Below are 16,603 nucleotides of genomic sequence, written 5' to 3' on the forward strand. Positions count from 1 at the left end.
CCAGCATTCACACAGTTTTCTTTCAGCTGAGTATTATTCACGATAAAGGAAAATGTCACTGAAATAAATGAAAGAGGTGTTCTGTTTTTATTTTGCAAAACTTGAAGAAAATCAAAGCAGAGGTAATAGATGCTGCTGGTAAAGAAGAAGTATGAATTTAAAAGGGAGGATGATCTGTAAAATTTTCACTGTTTATAATGAAACATAAGAACTGATAATTGGAGGAAAAAATGGGGTTTCAGTGAACTCACTGAGGACAACAACTATAACTTATTTATTCAACTTTATATTATAGCCTGCACTCCAGGACATTTTGAGAATGTCCTAGAATTTATGACATTAATGATCATATCTATATTATTTTAAAAATTGTGCTGTCCACCAACTGAAACGAAAACAAGAAGTAATTGAACACTAAAGAGAAAAATGGAAAAAGGAACTAGGAAATGTCCTAAAAAAAATTGAGAATAAGACTAAGACAAAAAGCAAGACAGTACAGGAATACAAACTTGGAACAAGGAGATGTTTTTGTTATTATGCTAAAGTTCTGAATAAAACCAGAAAAATACAGCCAAAACATGGCTTGAACATATACAGGCTGACAAATAAAATGCGTGCTGCTTAGTGATCGGTCTAAACCAGAAATCACTTCTCATTTTCTTTTTCTTTATCTTGCTTCCTGGTTTTCCCGGGATATACTGAGTTTATATGCTTTTTAGGGACTCTTTTAAGGCAACTGAAAAGCTAAGTGATTAAACATCTCTACCACTAAATTCGACTGTTTTCTCCTGAAGGCAAGTATTTTAATGGACTCCACAAGGTACTATGGCAGTCAAGAAAATGTTTTGAAGAATAAAAATATCCTAAAAATTGGTAAGGTGAGGTTTCTTTCCTCTTCCTTACTCATTCACGGTCAGTATGCCTGTCAAGCTAAAATTTATTTTAAAATATACTAGTTACATCTATAATAGTTCTTGACTACATACATCAAAATACATTCCCTCTAGGTGATTTCTTTCAGGCGTTTGTTTAAAATCTTGTAAAAGTCTATTGAAATTTTTCACAATACTTTTCACTTCCAATAACATGAGACACATTATGAAAATATTCAAAACCTTAAACGTTCATGTTAGTATTTAATAAATGAGATTAATCTTTTCAAGAAACTTTATACTTTTTCAACTGCAAGAACCCCAGCGTACACCAGAGCTTTGAGTACAAGACTTTTGCCAAAAGCAAAAGCACTCAATATATTATTTTAATAATGGAAACCTCAAGTCTTAGAAACCAAGCTGCGTGTGGAAAAAAGAAATCATTTAGGTGAAAGGGTAACAAACATTCAATTGAAGGATAATGCAGCCCTGAGGGAAAATATGCATATGAATGGAGTTTATGAAATTGGTTCACTGCCTCTGCAAGGAAAAAATAGTTTATTTTAAAGCTGCCTATAAAATGTTTTCAATATTGCAGTATGAATTATTTACAGAAAAATGTACATCTAACTTTAAAGCTACCACTTTACTGAAACATCTTGAGTACTGTGGAACTAGAAATAAAAATACATTATTTCATGTATGTAATATCAGGGAGATTCCCTTTTAATTACATGCTCTTCAAAAAGTTAAGGGTTAGTATCTAAATCAGTTATAATTCATTCAACTTTTTCTTTTCAAATTTAGGAAGTTAAAATGACTGGGGATATCAATTTAATTTTCAAATTTGACACAGAATACTCTCCAGAGTTGACAAAAACATGAGAGTATATCACTTTGAAGTCATGACTGCTAATGAAATGACCGAGGGAACATGTCTGAGCTTAAATCATTTTAAAAATACATTTTAAATATGTCTTTGAAGTTAGTAGTACAGGTTATTGGGGGAAAGATTTGGATTTGAGGTTTCACCATAAGGCTACTCTACGTGCTACAAAAAAACATTCAAATGGATTCACAAAATAACCTATGTTTAGAATATTCCTTTTGCCCAGTTTTCTGAATAGCACTTTAATGTGGCACAGTCTCTAGGGGGAGCCACACAGTGTTTGGATACCAGGCGTGGCCTGCAGTTTTATGAACTTTTCTTGAGAGAATTATGATAGAACCCACTTCACCCCCCCAAAATATGGAAAATCAGAGTTATTTATTTCCAGTTTCAGGCAAATCACTATAAAGAAAAATCGCTATTTTTTAAGAAGTCTCTTTTGAATATATCACAACTTTAAAGTGAAAACAAGGTAGCCCAAAAGAAAGTGTACACTTCACTGTCTCTTGGCTGAAAAGCAGAGGCATTGGGTAACCAATAACTAGGTGATGGGGTTCTTGGCTTTCTCAGTCCTCTGTCAATGATGCGGTAAGTCCGAATCTGACTGGCCTCTAGGTTAAAACGTGGCGCTCTCCTAAAATAGCATTACTTGCTTATACAAACACATAAACAGAATAATGATAAATAACTTTAGAGTATTACCTGCATTCAGTCTACTTTGAATTTCTAAAATTAATGTGACAATAATCAGCTTATGAACACTAGAGGGCAGTAAAACACCAGAAGGTGCATTTAAATTATATCTTTAAAAGTGGCAAAGGCAAGCCAGTACGTTTTTTTTTTAATCAAAATCGTAACAATTTAATAAATGTGTTTCTTTTTAGGTTGCCAAACCACAAAGCATTCTTTAGTGTGTCATTTTGGTACAACTTACTTTGCAAAATCCAAATAAGAAACATGTCCATGATAAAACCCTGGTTTCATCTCTTTCCAGGAAGTTATATTCTTTACAAAGCGTACCTAAAACAGGAGAACACATTCATTACTGAAGTTCAATATAAAGGAAAATGAAATCTGATGATAGCAAAATACTTTCCATTTAGACATTTAAGACAAATCACACCAGTTTGACAATTACAGAGCTTGAAACAGGTTTCAACTAAGGAGAGCACAGTGTGATCTGTAATTACCAATTCATCACAGAGAGAGCTATTATCACCACACTCAGAAAAGAGTGAGAGAGAATCCTGAAGGAAAAACCCACACAGTGCAATCATTTACAATGCTGCACGGTGAGTAATTCACATGGGTGAGGGGAGGGTGGGTACCAACACACGCCCAAGTCTGTTTTTTACTCCCAGAGACTCGTTATTCATAAAAACTCATTAACAGTTCAACAAATAAAACAAAAAGTAATCCTTAAACCAAAATGATTAAAGAAAAGATTATGATTATCAGACGACTTTAAAGAACAAAGAGCAGGTTATCGTAAGCTTGTTAAAAAAAAAAGACAAATAAAATTACAGAGGTAATATAGGTAGAATTTTTAAAAATTTGAATAGCTATTACTATCTTAATTTGCTGGAATTAAAAGTACTCAAAAGATCAGTTAATGGAAAAATTCTTTTAGTGTAATTATGCTTAAAAAAATTTTTAAGAGCTGACTAATATAGCATTTGATAAGCCCAAGTATCAGTAGTGGCAAAGCAGTGATACTCTATTTCTCAAAGAAAAATGTTATATATTTTTGACTAGCAAATTTCCGCATGATAAACAGCAAGTGGTTAAGAATGCCCTCTGGGGACTCGATACAGTGGTGGAGAAGGGCTAAAGGGTAGGGGGCCCACCACCCTAAAGTGCACTGAAAGCTTCTGCAAGCTGTGACCTCAGCCTCTAGAGCACAGGCCTGCTGCCTGTCGACTGCACACTTCTGACAATTTATCAATCTAGCATTTACATTTTATTATAGAGTTAGTCACATGGAGATATTCTGGACCACTTCTATCAGATTAGTCGATAAATATGGCAATGAATGATGATGGCTGCCTCCTAGAAAAGGCCTATTGTAGCGCAGAGTACAAAACAGTGCAGAAGCAGCCACATGTCAGAGAATGTGAACTAGGGAAAAATAGAAGGTTCTGGCGAAATTTATTTTTTAGGGGAAGCATTACTAATTCATACACTAAGGGAAATAATGAAGTTCTTAGAAGGGAAGTTATAACCTTATTATCTTACACACACACACACTTAAATCGGAAAATTGAACATAGATGATAAAATTATGTTGCATTAGAAAATAAACAATTATATTTCAGCAGATATTTACGATTTTTCCCCACCAAAAAAAAGAGCCAAATGAATGTATGATTTGAGGTTCTCATGTTCTTTCCTATCTGTTCTTTAAGGAAGGTTCCAAACAGAATGAAAATATCAAATGGCAAATGAAAAAGAAACAGAAAAATTAAAATTAATAACCCAAAAACCGAATCCTTAAAAAATTTCACATGTTGAATATGAAAAGTCCTTATAAACTGCCACTTACTGGTAAATTATTTCATATAATTTAGTTCTGTGAAAATCAGTTCCATTATTTCAGCCGAAAATGAGAGGGAGAGAGAAGGAAAAGAGAATAAGAATGGGAGGTGGTGATTTAAGGGTACTTCAGGCATATTAGCGACTCAGCTCTATTTTCCAGAAGCCCAGATTTAATGTGGATGTGATGGTGTGGGAGAGAAATGAAAGGAGATGGCAGATTGAAATCTGGGAAAACGGTGTTCGAGAACCACATGTTAGAGAGGATCAATAGGACCAACTTAGAGTACACTGTGGGAAAGACTCAGGTGGAAATAGGAGTTAGGTATGAATATAAACTACAAGGATCCTTCTTTCTTCCATCTTTAAGGAGAGTCAGGATTAAACTGAACCCTCCTAAGGACATACTTCATGCAACATGTGTCCTTCAATGTCAGGTGTAGAGCCCAGGAAGTGGGATAATGTCTGGACTGCTGCAGGGCTTCTCAAACTCAATGTGCAAATGAATCATCTGGGATTCTGGTCCAAATGCAGATTTTGAGTCAGTAGGTCTGGAGTGGGGCCCAAGATTCTGCACTTCCAACAAGTCTCCACAGGATGGCAGGTGAGTGGACCACACGGAAGAGCAAGGCTTCTGCATTGGTAGGCCCAGGAGCTACTGCTGGGCGTGATTTACGTGAAGCTTGTTTTTGTAGTGCTTGCAAAGGAGGCCCTGAGGTCTATAAAAGTTCTTTAGCAAAGATATACTCTCATATTCACTGCTTTTATGATAAAAAAAAGTGTACTGAAATAGAACAGATTTTTAAAGATTACCTTGTAAGCCACCACAATATATAAAACAGAAGTGAGGAAAGGAGCAGAATGAACCCTGCCTACTCAGTCTCCTTCTCCCCGCACACAGTGATGCCTGAAGCATACTGGAACCAAAGCATGCCAAGAAACACAGTTTAAAAACGAATGAAATGAGAAAGAAGGTTGTGCTTCCAGTTAGGACTCAGGCAAGAGTTGAGTGATGATGGAGAACAGAACGAGGCATGAATCTTCCACTGTTGTCACCAACCTCAAACTCTCTTGTTTCCAGAATCAGCATTGTTGAGTTGGAAGGGACTTAGGATATCCTGTACTCTTTAATGTATAGATTAAAATACGGAAGTTCAAGAACCACACACCTTAGATTTTGGTCCAATCATCCTTCTATACCACAAACTAATTTCCCTTAATTTATTATTGTTCAATTTAAGCAAAGAGGAAAAAACCCAGAAGGATGTGAAAAGAAGCGAGTAGCATTTGTATCATGATTTTTATCAACAACCTTGGGCACTGAGAATTTTAGGTTTTATCCACTGCTGAGGAAACCCCTCAGATTCAGTCATTCAGAACTCCTCAACCCAAAGATCTCAAAGCTCTGTTCATACAGCTCTCAAAACTATTTATTTTCCTCATCACATTCATTATAACCTCCATGTCCAATCCATCCTGGTCACTACTCTCATGTTGAACAACCATTTTTGCAACGATGACCGCTGACTTATTCTTGTCGTTTTACTGTCTTGGGTAACCTCAGGGGTTGCTGAACACTGCTAGTCAAAACTAAGAAACCTGGCTTAAATGTCTATATAGGACTTTGCATTTTATTTTCTGAATTCATTCTAGGTAAATTCACATGGGTTATTATTGCTTTTAAAATCTCTACACTATAGGGGTGCCTGGGTGGCTCAGTCGTTAAGCGTCTGCCTTCAGCCCAGGGAGTGACCCCAGGGTCCTGGGATAGAGCCCCGCATCAGGCTCCCTACTCCACTGGGAGCCTGCTTCTTCCTCTCCCACTCCCCCTGCTTGTGTTCCCTCTCTTGCTGGCTGTCTCTCTCTCTCTCTCTGTCAAATAAATAAATAAAATCTTTAAAAAAAATAAAAAAAAACCAAAATCTCTACATTATCACATTAAAGTCTAGCAAAACACACAGAATCCTTTAATCTCCAACTATGAGAATACTGAAGGTTCCATATTTAATACATATGTGCATATGTTTTTTTCTTTCATCAACATTTAAGGCAATGTGTTAAAGTCTCATTAATAAAGCTGTGGCTCATTTACAATTTGCAATAAATCAAAAGATGCTGAGCTGAGACTGACCTTCCCTTTACAGAAAAGAAAAAAGTGCTAAGCAAACAAATGATGTCAATAAGGTTCAAGTGGTGGTTCAGACTAATCTGGAGAATAGGCAGAGCATTTAGAAGTGTCATTTACATATTGCTGAAATTCTATAACCATCCTTGGACCACCCCCCCCCCCACTCCGGCCCTTTGAAGAGCAACCTTTTTAAGAAGTTTCCTTTTCAGGGTGCCTGGGTTGCTTAGTTGGTTAAGCGGCTGACTCTTGATTTCAGCTCAGGTCACAATCTCAGGGTCATGATCTCAGGGTCGGGAGTTGAAGCCCCGGGTCTGGCTCCATGCTCAGCAGGCAGGCAGTCTGTTTCCCCTCCCCCTCCCTCTGCCACACCCCCCGTAAAATAAATAAATCTTAAAAAAAAAAAAAGTTTCCTTTTCAAAGTCTGAATTTAGCCACTTTTCCTTTTAGCCATTTTAGCTGGTTCTCCCCAAAGTGCCCCCTGCAGAATTTTCCCTGCCTCTCCTCCTGCCATCGCCCTTTCATCAGTCAGCCTCACTGCAGTTCCCGCTCTACCATTTTCTGCTCTCTCAACCTCTCCTGCACCACTCGCCTAGTCCTTCAGTTTTTCTTCTGGTTTTCCTCTGTAGCGGGGCATCCTGCGCAAGACCTGGAGATAAGGCTCTGGAACAGAGAGGAAGGAGTGGAAGTGGAGGTTAGGTGAGCAAACTTCCACGCGCTTCACTGTATGGACTCTCGCCGACTCCATCTGGCACTAGTGAAAGGGAAAGTGGTAGGTGAGAGGAGCAAAGCATAATAGTGGCAAATGGATTTAAGGAGACAGAAGAGTGAAGAGACTGTACACAGTGGCTTGGGGAGAAGAAATGAAGTCACCATAGTGAATTTATTCAAAGAGTTATTTCCATAGTCTGACTGAAAGAGGCTATCGAGAAGGAAGTTTCAGAAGTAGTTGTTAGATATACTACATGAATAGAGATGTTTTTATAGCCAGCCTGGAGCAGATCCGAAACTGTGATTTCTGTCAGATTTTATAACTCAAGCAGAGTCAGGCTAGCAAGTCATCAGAGGAGACCTTTAGGGAAAACACAAGCGACATAGGGAGTGGTGCTGTGATTTATCTGCTAGTGGACTCAGACCTGAACCAGTGCAACAGGAAAAAGCTAAGAAAGCACCATCTCATAACAGTATATCTAGACCTACTTCTTAATAAGATTCATCTCAACATTAATTATCTGAAAGAACTTGTTTTCACTATCTGTAAGTAGGAATGTCATCCTGACAATCCTGGCCAAATTCCAACTTTGTAATTACTACCTAGTGAATGAATACTACTATTAACTTGGGTAATTACTATATACCAAACTCCTACTCATGCCCATACTTAAACATCCACTGTACAGCTGTGGGTAGTTTTATGAGACTAAACTAGAGAGGAAGTTTTCTACACAAAAAGGAAAATTGAATAATAATTGGATAAAATATAAGAAAGGTTCAGCAGCAACAGAACATAATATTTCGCCAAAGTCCAGAAATGTATTTTCAGTCCTTTCTGCAGGAGAAGGGTGGGTGTGTCCCAAATCACTGAGGTAAGGGGAGAACATATTACCATCAATCAGAGGGGCTCATTCTGCCAGTAATTATCATCGCAGGTGCTGTGCTCAACTAAGAACTACTTTCAGAACCTAAGTCTATTCATTTGTTCTCTCATTCATTCATTTAACAAAAATTTTATGGAGCAGATGTACTGCCTCAGACACCATTCTAAACACAAGGAATATAGTGGTGAATAAGATGAACAAGGTTCCTGTGTTTTAGGAGCTTATACAGAGGAAAAGACCAATTGGAAACAAATGAATAAATAATAGGAAAGATACAGAAAGAAAGATGATCGTGCAACTTGGAAGAACTTGTAAGAAGTAACTTGGAAGAAGTATTTAATATATAGGATGGCCAAGTAAGGTTTTTCTGAGAGGATGTCATTTACAGGATGTTAAAAGGATAACATGAAGTCAATGGTGAGAAACCAGGAGAAGTGTATTCTAAGACAGAATGTTAAGTGCAGAGGCCTTGAAATGGGAAAGGCTTGGTACCGTCAATGAACCAAAAGGCCAGTGTGGCTAGTAAACAAGAGGATGGAGTAATGGAAAAGGGCTAGATTTAAAAGGGCCCGTTAGCCAAGGTAAGGAATATGGATTTTGATGGGGAGGTTGGAAAGCGAACTTAAAGACAAAGTATTTCACCATCCTGGGAAGACTACAATATGCATCTTCTCATAACCCACTGAGAACTATGTTCTAGATCTTTGCTACTCACACTGTAGTTCAAGGACCAGAAGAATCAGTTTTGGCATCAGGTTCCATCTTAATCCTTCTGAATCAGAATCTATATTTTAACTGGTGATTGATACACACATGACAAGTTAAGAAGCACTCATCTAAAGTGATGCTCTGAAATATCAGGAGCTGCAACTAACATCAAATCATGGGCTCTAATGCAGAAGACCAGAAGGCGCCTGAATAATGAATTAAAAGAAAAAAATCACTATGTTATCCTACAGAGAATACAAATTCTGGATATTTCCAATGGTTAGAAAGGGGTTAAATATGATCACAAACCTAAACAGATGAGAGCAGAAAAGAATTAAGAAAGACCCTAAAAGATGCTGCCACTTAACACCTGACAGCTACTTTAAAGATGTTCTCTAAAGCACAGATATTGTCATGATAGCAGAGTAAACTTCATTTTCTAACTACAAGAGCTAACTAATCACCTGTCTCCCGCCAATCCCTGCCTATTCACTGAGTAAAGCACGCCTCACAGATATAACTCCCATGACTGAGTCCGTCTCCCTCCTATTGCTTACTCTTCCCATGCCTCATATTCTCAAATGTTTGTCTTTTCATTTCCTCGTTCTAACTTTCCCTCTTATTTTATTCCAATTTCTTAATTGTGAAAGATCACTGAACTACAGAAAAGTTGAAAGAATAATATGGTCAACATCTGTATACTCATTCACTAAGATTCACTAACTTCACATTTGCCATTTTTGCTTCTCTCTTTGTTCTCTCCATATGCACATACATGCTTAATTTTTTCTGAACCATTTGAAAACAAGTAGTAGACATTTTTGATCAAGGATCCAATTACAAATCACACATTACGTTTAGTTTTCATATGTCTTAGTCTCCTCACCCCTAGAGAGGACTGTCCCGCCTCACCCCCAACCACACCTTGTTCAGTTGTCATGATGTTGATACTTTACAAGAGTTCAGGACAATTATGCTGGAGAATGTTCTAACAAGATGGATTTGCCTGTTTGTACAAGAGTAGGTCTGGGTTAGACATTCTGGTGAGAAACATTTTGGGTTAAATAATTTGGTGAGAATATCATAAAATGATGTGTTCTTTAAATAATCTTCATAGTTCCTGTATCTATGTTTTACATTCCAAGTAAATTACAAATAAGCTTCTTGAAAGATGTGGCTTTGCTTTTTATTCAAGAATCTAGCACCATCTCTGTATACATTACATAATAAATAAAGGAAAACTTGAGAGCAGAGTTGACAACTGTTTCTAAGGATGGCAGAATACGCAGAGATAGCTATTGGTAACCCACTCAACAGTTTCATACCTGACTCAAAATATTTGGACTTTGCCTCTAAAATCTGAGAAATAATTAAGCATGTGAACAGTTTAGCACAGTGCCTAGTACAGTCTGTACAGAAGACAGCCAGGAAAGAGCTGGAGCTAAAGACTATTTCTCTACTCTGCCCCACACCAACATGTTTTAAGTGCTGCTCATTATATAATCCAGCTGCTTTTAGGATAGTGTTTATGCTTCTCTTCCAATGTTCCCCCCCCCATATATAACTAACAAGCTATTGAAAGAAAAACAGAAGTTTTATCTCATCCAAATGCAATCGGAAAAATCTATCACTACATGATGCCTGTAAATGTCATATGTGGAGAGCTTCCAGAGATCCTTATTTCATGCAAAAAATGGTCAGTATCACTGTAAGACATCTTATAGCTGCCATACACTTTGTAGTGCTGGACACAAAATAAGCAAGGTAACTTTATTTTTCTAAAAAATACTACTGAATAAATCTAAAATTCATATGTGAGTATTAAGAGATGTTCCCTTTAAACCAAGATGTATTTAAAAAAGCAATCAAGCAAAGAAATTTAACATCTACCACACACTATATAAAAATGGATTATTTAGGATACTTGCCCTTGAGATACACAATATTACATAATGAATAGTTTTTATGACGCACTTAGCTAAACAAGCTCATGTTTCTTCTCATTTACAGAAGAGGTATTTAGTTTGGCTGATGGATGTAGATTTTTGGTTTTATAAAAAAGTAACTGAGGATACCACAGAGAGCCAGGAATTATATGGGCAGATGATACACCCTATACTATTAGCCTTTACAAACAGCTCTCTAAGAAAGCAAACCTTAAGTATCAGTGTTACTCTCTTGCTTCAGTGTAAGGATTGTAAGTATGCTTAAGAGTAGGGTAAGAGTCAATTCTGTAACAAACAATTCAGCTGTTTTCAAAACAGATAAATACATTCTTAACTGTATGACTATCACAAAACCTTTGTAATAAGGCTATCTTAACATGGTATTTAATCTTAGTATTTTCAAATATTATCTTTTCTCCTCATAGGGCCCAATTCCCATTCCCTTCAATATTTATAGAGAATTCTACTTATTTATAATTATAGTCAGAACTCCAGGTGTGGAGAAAATGTGTGCTACTATTGTTAAAGAGATAAGTGATTTTATTTCATGAGATAATTTCCTCCACTTTTCTCAAGACTATTTCGAATCTATCCATTTGTTTATCTAAAGTTTCTCGACAATTTAAAAGGCAAGGTTATGTTAAAAATATAAGCAACAAAGCCCATTATCCAGGAGTTTGTAGCTAATATTATATAAATTATTAGTAAAGATAAGAAGAAGTTTAGGAGGCTAGTCACAAAGCTGAGTGATACACAACACAGGTATTCATTAAAGATTTCTCTATCATAAAATGAGACAACAATGATTTTTATTGCAAGGTATCTTGCTAAAAATATTTCATATTTTTAAAAGGATACCATACTAAACAGCATCATTTTGTTTTCAAAAATTCAAGATTTTAATAAATTCATTAATTTTACAGATATTTAAATACAAAAAATATGCAAGGAAATATACCAAATACTGTGAAAAATGTAAAATTAAAGAAAAGTTTGTTGGGGGGGTACCTGGGTGGCTCAGGTCGTGATCCCAGGGCCCTGGAATCGAGCCCCACATCTGGCTTCCTGCTCGAGGGGGAGTCTGCTTCTCCCTCTGCCCCTCCCCCCACTCATGCTCGCACTCTTGGTCCTGTCCCCCAAGAGACTGACAATTCACTGGGGTCAGTACACATACCCCATAAAATGCTTTTTCCTCTTGAGATACAAAATATGAGTGAGGAAGTGTCAGAAAACATTTACTCATCCCCTATGTGTTTACCTGGTCTTGTAGTGACATCACTGGATTATTTTTGGTAGTGTTGATGTGAAGAACGTGGTATTTATTCTTTGCACACAGGTCATAGGCAATATTGGTAAAAGAGGTGCTTGCAGTTTTGGGGACTCTGTTATAAATGATCACCATGTCCTCTTCCTCATCCAGCACCGCCTCTTGCCGAGGGCCATCCATCGTATGTCGCTGCTCAATTTCTCGAACTTCATGTCTTGCAATAGCCCGTTCTGAAAAGAAAAACAGTTGTGAGCTCACTTTTTAAAAATAATGAAAATAGTCTCCCAATCCTCGAACATAATTTTCCTATTCAAGAAAGGAGTAAGGGCACTTGAAGAGATGTTCTGGAGACCGAACATTCAGACTTCTTCCAATGATAATACACATGCGTATACAGAATAAACAGTCATCAAGTTTAGAATACCACGGATCCGAGACCGGTGTAGTTCAAAAGTCACACTATGCTTTTTTTTTTCCCCCCAAAGATTTTTTTAAAGATTTTATTTTATTATTTATTTGACAGAGAGAGAGAGCATAAGCAGGAAGAGCAGCAGGCAGAGGGAGAGGGAGAAGCAGACTCCCCGAGGAGCAGAGAGCCTGACGTGGGGCTCAATGCCAGGACCTAGAGATCATGGCTTAGAAAATAAGTCACTCAGCATTTAAGCAAAGATTTTGAAATTTATACTTAGGATTTAATTATTTCCTGGTTTATCAAAAGGTAGCAGAGCAATGGTTATAAATGCTGCAGTGATTTTAGGTAACGAGTAGAAACTATACCATTACAAATCCTTTTTCTTTTTGGTGTTGCATTACATTCTAAGTCCTGGCTATGTTTTGTTTTGTTTTGTTTTTAGTATTTTATTTATTTGTCAGAGAGAGAAAGAGCACAAGCAGGGGGAGTGGCAGGCAGAGGGAGAGTCCCGATGCGGGACTCGATTCCAGGACTGTAGGATCATGACCTGAGCCGAAGGCAGACACTTAACCAGCTGAGCCACCCAGGTGTCCCAGTCCTGGTTATGTTTACTCCTTAAATTCTATGGTTCATCTAATTCAAATCACTACCATACAGTTTGAAAAGCAGTTAGCATTTTGCATCCTTTTACTATTATTCTCTGTTTAATATAAACTTCAGCTTTGAACGTTTTTTAGAATAAGGAAGCAAGTGAGGGGAAGAGAGAAATGAGGGGATAAAAACCTTTAACAAGATCACAAGTTACCTTGCACAGAGATAGCTGCCCACACATACCATGCACCCTCCTACCACCAGATCTTTGTGCAAGCTGTCTCACCTGCTTGGAACCCTCTTCCATTTCCCCTGTGCCCTAATGCTGCCTGGTGAATTCCTCAACCTCTTCATGGAATGTCATCATTGCTCAAAGGGGAAGTATTATCCAATCTCCCTAACTAGCTACAATCACACACACAATGCATACGTATGTCTCACATACCACATGTTTCATAATAGCAATTTTTAAATATTCTGTTATTGGTATCTGTCTACCATAAAGCATGACTTAATACAGTGACATGAAAAAAGCAATGAGGTACAATTACAGTAACAAGTGCAGGCTTCAAATACTGTCAAACCATTCATCTTATATTTTGGCTCAGAAGATACGGTCACCGCATTATAGGAAGTATACTCTGAGCTGAGGATTCACATTCACAAGACTTGAATACAAGTTCCAGGCCTGCTACTTATTAGCTGTGGGCTTTCCAAAACAGGAGGAGAAGTGCATATATTCTATATGTATATGCATGTATGTTTCCTTTTTTTTTTTTTTCGTCCCCCTTGGGAGAGTTGGACGGGAATGTGCAGAGAAGGAAATGAGCTTAATGCTGAACATACTGTTAGATTGCCTGGGATATCCAGGAGATGTTACGTGGATAATTGGGTACACAGGTCAAGAGTTGAGAATAAACATTCAAGTAGAAGACATCTGGGAAAACCATGGGAATGAATGCAACTGCCTAGATAATCTAGAATACACAGCATGGGAAAGAGACTCTAGGACAGAATCTTAGGAAATACCAACACTTAAGGAGAAAGTAGAGACAATCTATAGAAGGAGGCTAAGAAAAAAGGAAAGTCTTCCTTTCCAAAGAAAAAAGTCTTCCTTTCTAAAGAAAAAGGAAGCAGGGCAGACTTTAAAGAATCACATGCCACATGATAGAAAGCATAATACTTTTCAAATTGACAGTGCTTTCCAAATGGACGTATAAATCAAGATAATATATGAGGCTACAAGCATCTACATAAGATTTGGAAGCTATCTCAGGTAAAATTCAACAAGTATTTATTGAGAACCAACACACATTATTATTCAATAATTTTTAAGGACTCTTATCTCCCAAACAACCTCAAACTGTCATCAGATCAAAACTATTATGATACTGTTACATACACCCTCTGTCCTCTTTCCACAAAGGTAAATAAAACAGTGCTGCTGTCATTCAAGTGCCTACACAAGCGAGAGAGGTCTCCTTTAGCAGCCCAGACATGCATAAAATTGCCTTTAAAAGATTCACCTACAAGCAACAATGCTGAATTTACTTTAACTGGTTTTTCTGAAATCAAGTACTTGGAACAGAAGATTTTATGTGTTATTTCATATACGGGTGCCCATTTTACCTACAGAATACTTAATGACTAAAGAAAATCTGCAATATTAATAGTTTTTATAATTACTCCATCTACTTAATAAATTTTACATGCCCAACAACTGTTGGGAAAATTAGCTACTAAATTAAAAATATTTTTATTTTATTTTTTAAAGATTTTATTTATTTATTTGACAGAGAGAGAGAGAATAAGCAGGGGGAGCAGCAGGCTCTCCGTTGAGCAGGGAGTCTGATGCTTGGCTCGATCCCAGGACCCTGGGATCATGACCTGAGCCGAAGGCAGATGCTTAACCAACTGAGCCACCCAGGCACCCCTTAAAAATATTTTTAAAACAAAGTGATCATTTAGTCTGTGGATTTTTTTTTTTATTTTTTAAAAGTGATAAAACTCTAGCCAGACCATGTCACATGTTGTAAAGTTAATCATTGTTTTTGGTTCATCATGTGTATTAAATTATATGCACTGTATATTAATACAATTTAAAAAGACTTCTATGCAAAGGTGCAAATATAGGAGTCACTACTTTCCTCATTCAAATAACATATTTATATGTATTTTCTATTTTTCAAGTGTTTTTACTTTGCTTTAACAAACAGGATCATTATTAACATAGTGTTATGCTTAAAACTACATAAAAAGATAAAAATAGTGTGGAACATCAAGAGCATTTTTTTTAGTAATATTTGTTTATAAAGTCAAATCTGGGGGCACCTGGGTGGCTCAGTCGGTTAAGCGTCCAACTCTTGATTTCGGCTTGGGTCATGATCTCAGGGTCCTGAGGTGGAGCCCCGCATTGGGCTCCATGTTCAGCGGGGAGTCTGTTTGAGATTCTCTCTCTCTCCCTCTCGCTCTGCCCCTCCCCCTGCTCATGCTTTCTCTTTCTCTTCAATCAATCAATCAATCAATCTTTTTAAAAAAATCAAATCTCACTGAGATGAATAATGGTAATAACTGTTGATGGTAAAATACTCTCTCTTTCTACCCATGATCAATGTAAAATCAGAACGGGTGTTTGCAATATAGCCATTCTTCACTCACTAGGTACTCGACAGTTCCAGGTCTTTTTTATCAATGATGCTCTGCATCGAGTTAGTACAGCTTCTTCCCAGACTCTCTTAAATCAATGGGGAAGCTTTATTAGTTGCAGCACATTTGTAGTGCACTTAGAGAATGTAGGCAGTAATTTAAACTACTTATGATGTTTTCTGAAGTAATGTTTTTTTTTTCATGTTTGAGTAATGAATTATAAAGAATCTGCTACACAAGCTATTTCAGAACCACCACAAAATGTATAGCCTGCAAACAGCATGCGGTGCAATCCGAGAGTCATGAAATTACAGCCAGGCACCACTGGCACTAATGTGCCCAACACCGAAGACAGACACTGAACTCCGTGGCGGGTCTGGTTCTTCTAGGCTCCTGTGCAAGGTGGCATGTATCTCAGCTCAAGGAACCTTTCCTTGCAGCAGATTATCAACAAACTCAAGTCTTTTAAAAGACCATTCATAACAGCAAGAATTACCTACTTCTGCACTGGCAGGGCATTAAAGGCCTTACTTAAGTGCAAGAATGTAATGATCAAGCTAAATGTAAAACACTGCACTAAATACACCAAACCAGATCCTACACAGCATTAAAGTCACAAAGATGTATGTATATGACTACAGGAAAACAGAAGAAAACAGAAGTGAATTGTTTTTTTTAAATCGCAACACATCTTTCAATGACAATTTTTTTTTTTAACATTACGATTGTTGTTTTGGGGAACACCTTTTCTCTTTGAACATGTTATTAAATGTTCGATGTACTAAATAATTCAACTAATATATTTATAGAGAAATAAGAGAAATTAGAGAGATAAGTTTTGTGTTTTATACAAATTAAAGGACCTATGCATATATATAATTCTCTCCCCCTGCCACAGCTCAATTTTAAAATGGTCTCAGCAGGAAATAAATACTTCATAAATGTCCAAAATGTGTAGTATCTCTGTATTGTGGATAACAGATTAGGACTTGAGGGAGAAAAGAAATAACAGAAGGA

General features: G+C 37.1%; 1 protein-coding gene across 2 annotated transcripts in view; it reads right to left on the minus strand.

Moving 5' to 3' along the window:
- HS2ST1 (heparan sulfate 2-O-sulfotransferase 1) overlaps positions 1-16,603 on the minus strand; it is a 164,726-nt gene that overhangs the window by 22,530 nt on the left and 125,593 nt on the right. For both annotated transcript variants that reach the window (XM_008690634.2, XM_040627078.1), the window contains exons 2-3: positions 11,929-12,167; positions 2,696-2,781 (exon numbers count right to left, since the gene is read on the minus strand). In XM_008690634.2, coding sequence (XP_008688856.2) covers positions 2,696-2,781; positions 11,929-12,167 — 325 coding nt within the window. The remainder of the gene's footprint in view (positions 1-2,695; positions 2,782-11,928; positions 12,168-16,603) is intronic.

Source organism: Ursus maritimus, unplaced genomic scaffold (genome assembly GCF_017311325.1).
Source record: "Ursus maritimus isolate PB19 unplaced genomic scaffold, ASM1731132v1 scaffold_12, whole genome shotgun sequence".
NCBI classification, from domain to species: Eukaryota; Metazoa; Chordata; class Mammalia; order Carnivora; family Ursidae; genus Ursus; species Ursus maritimus.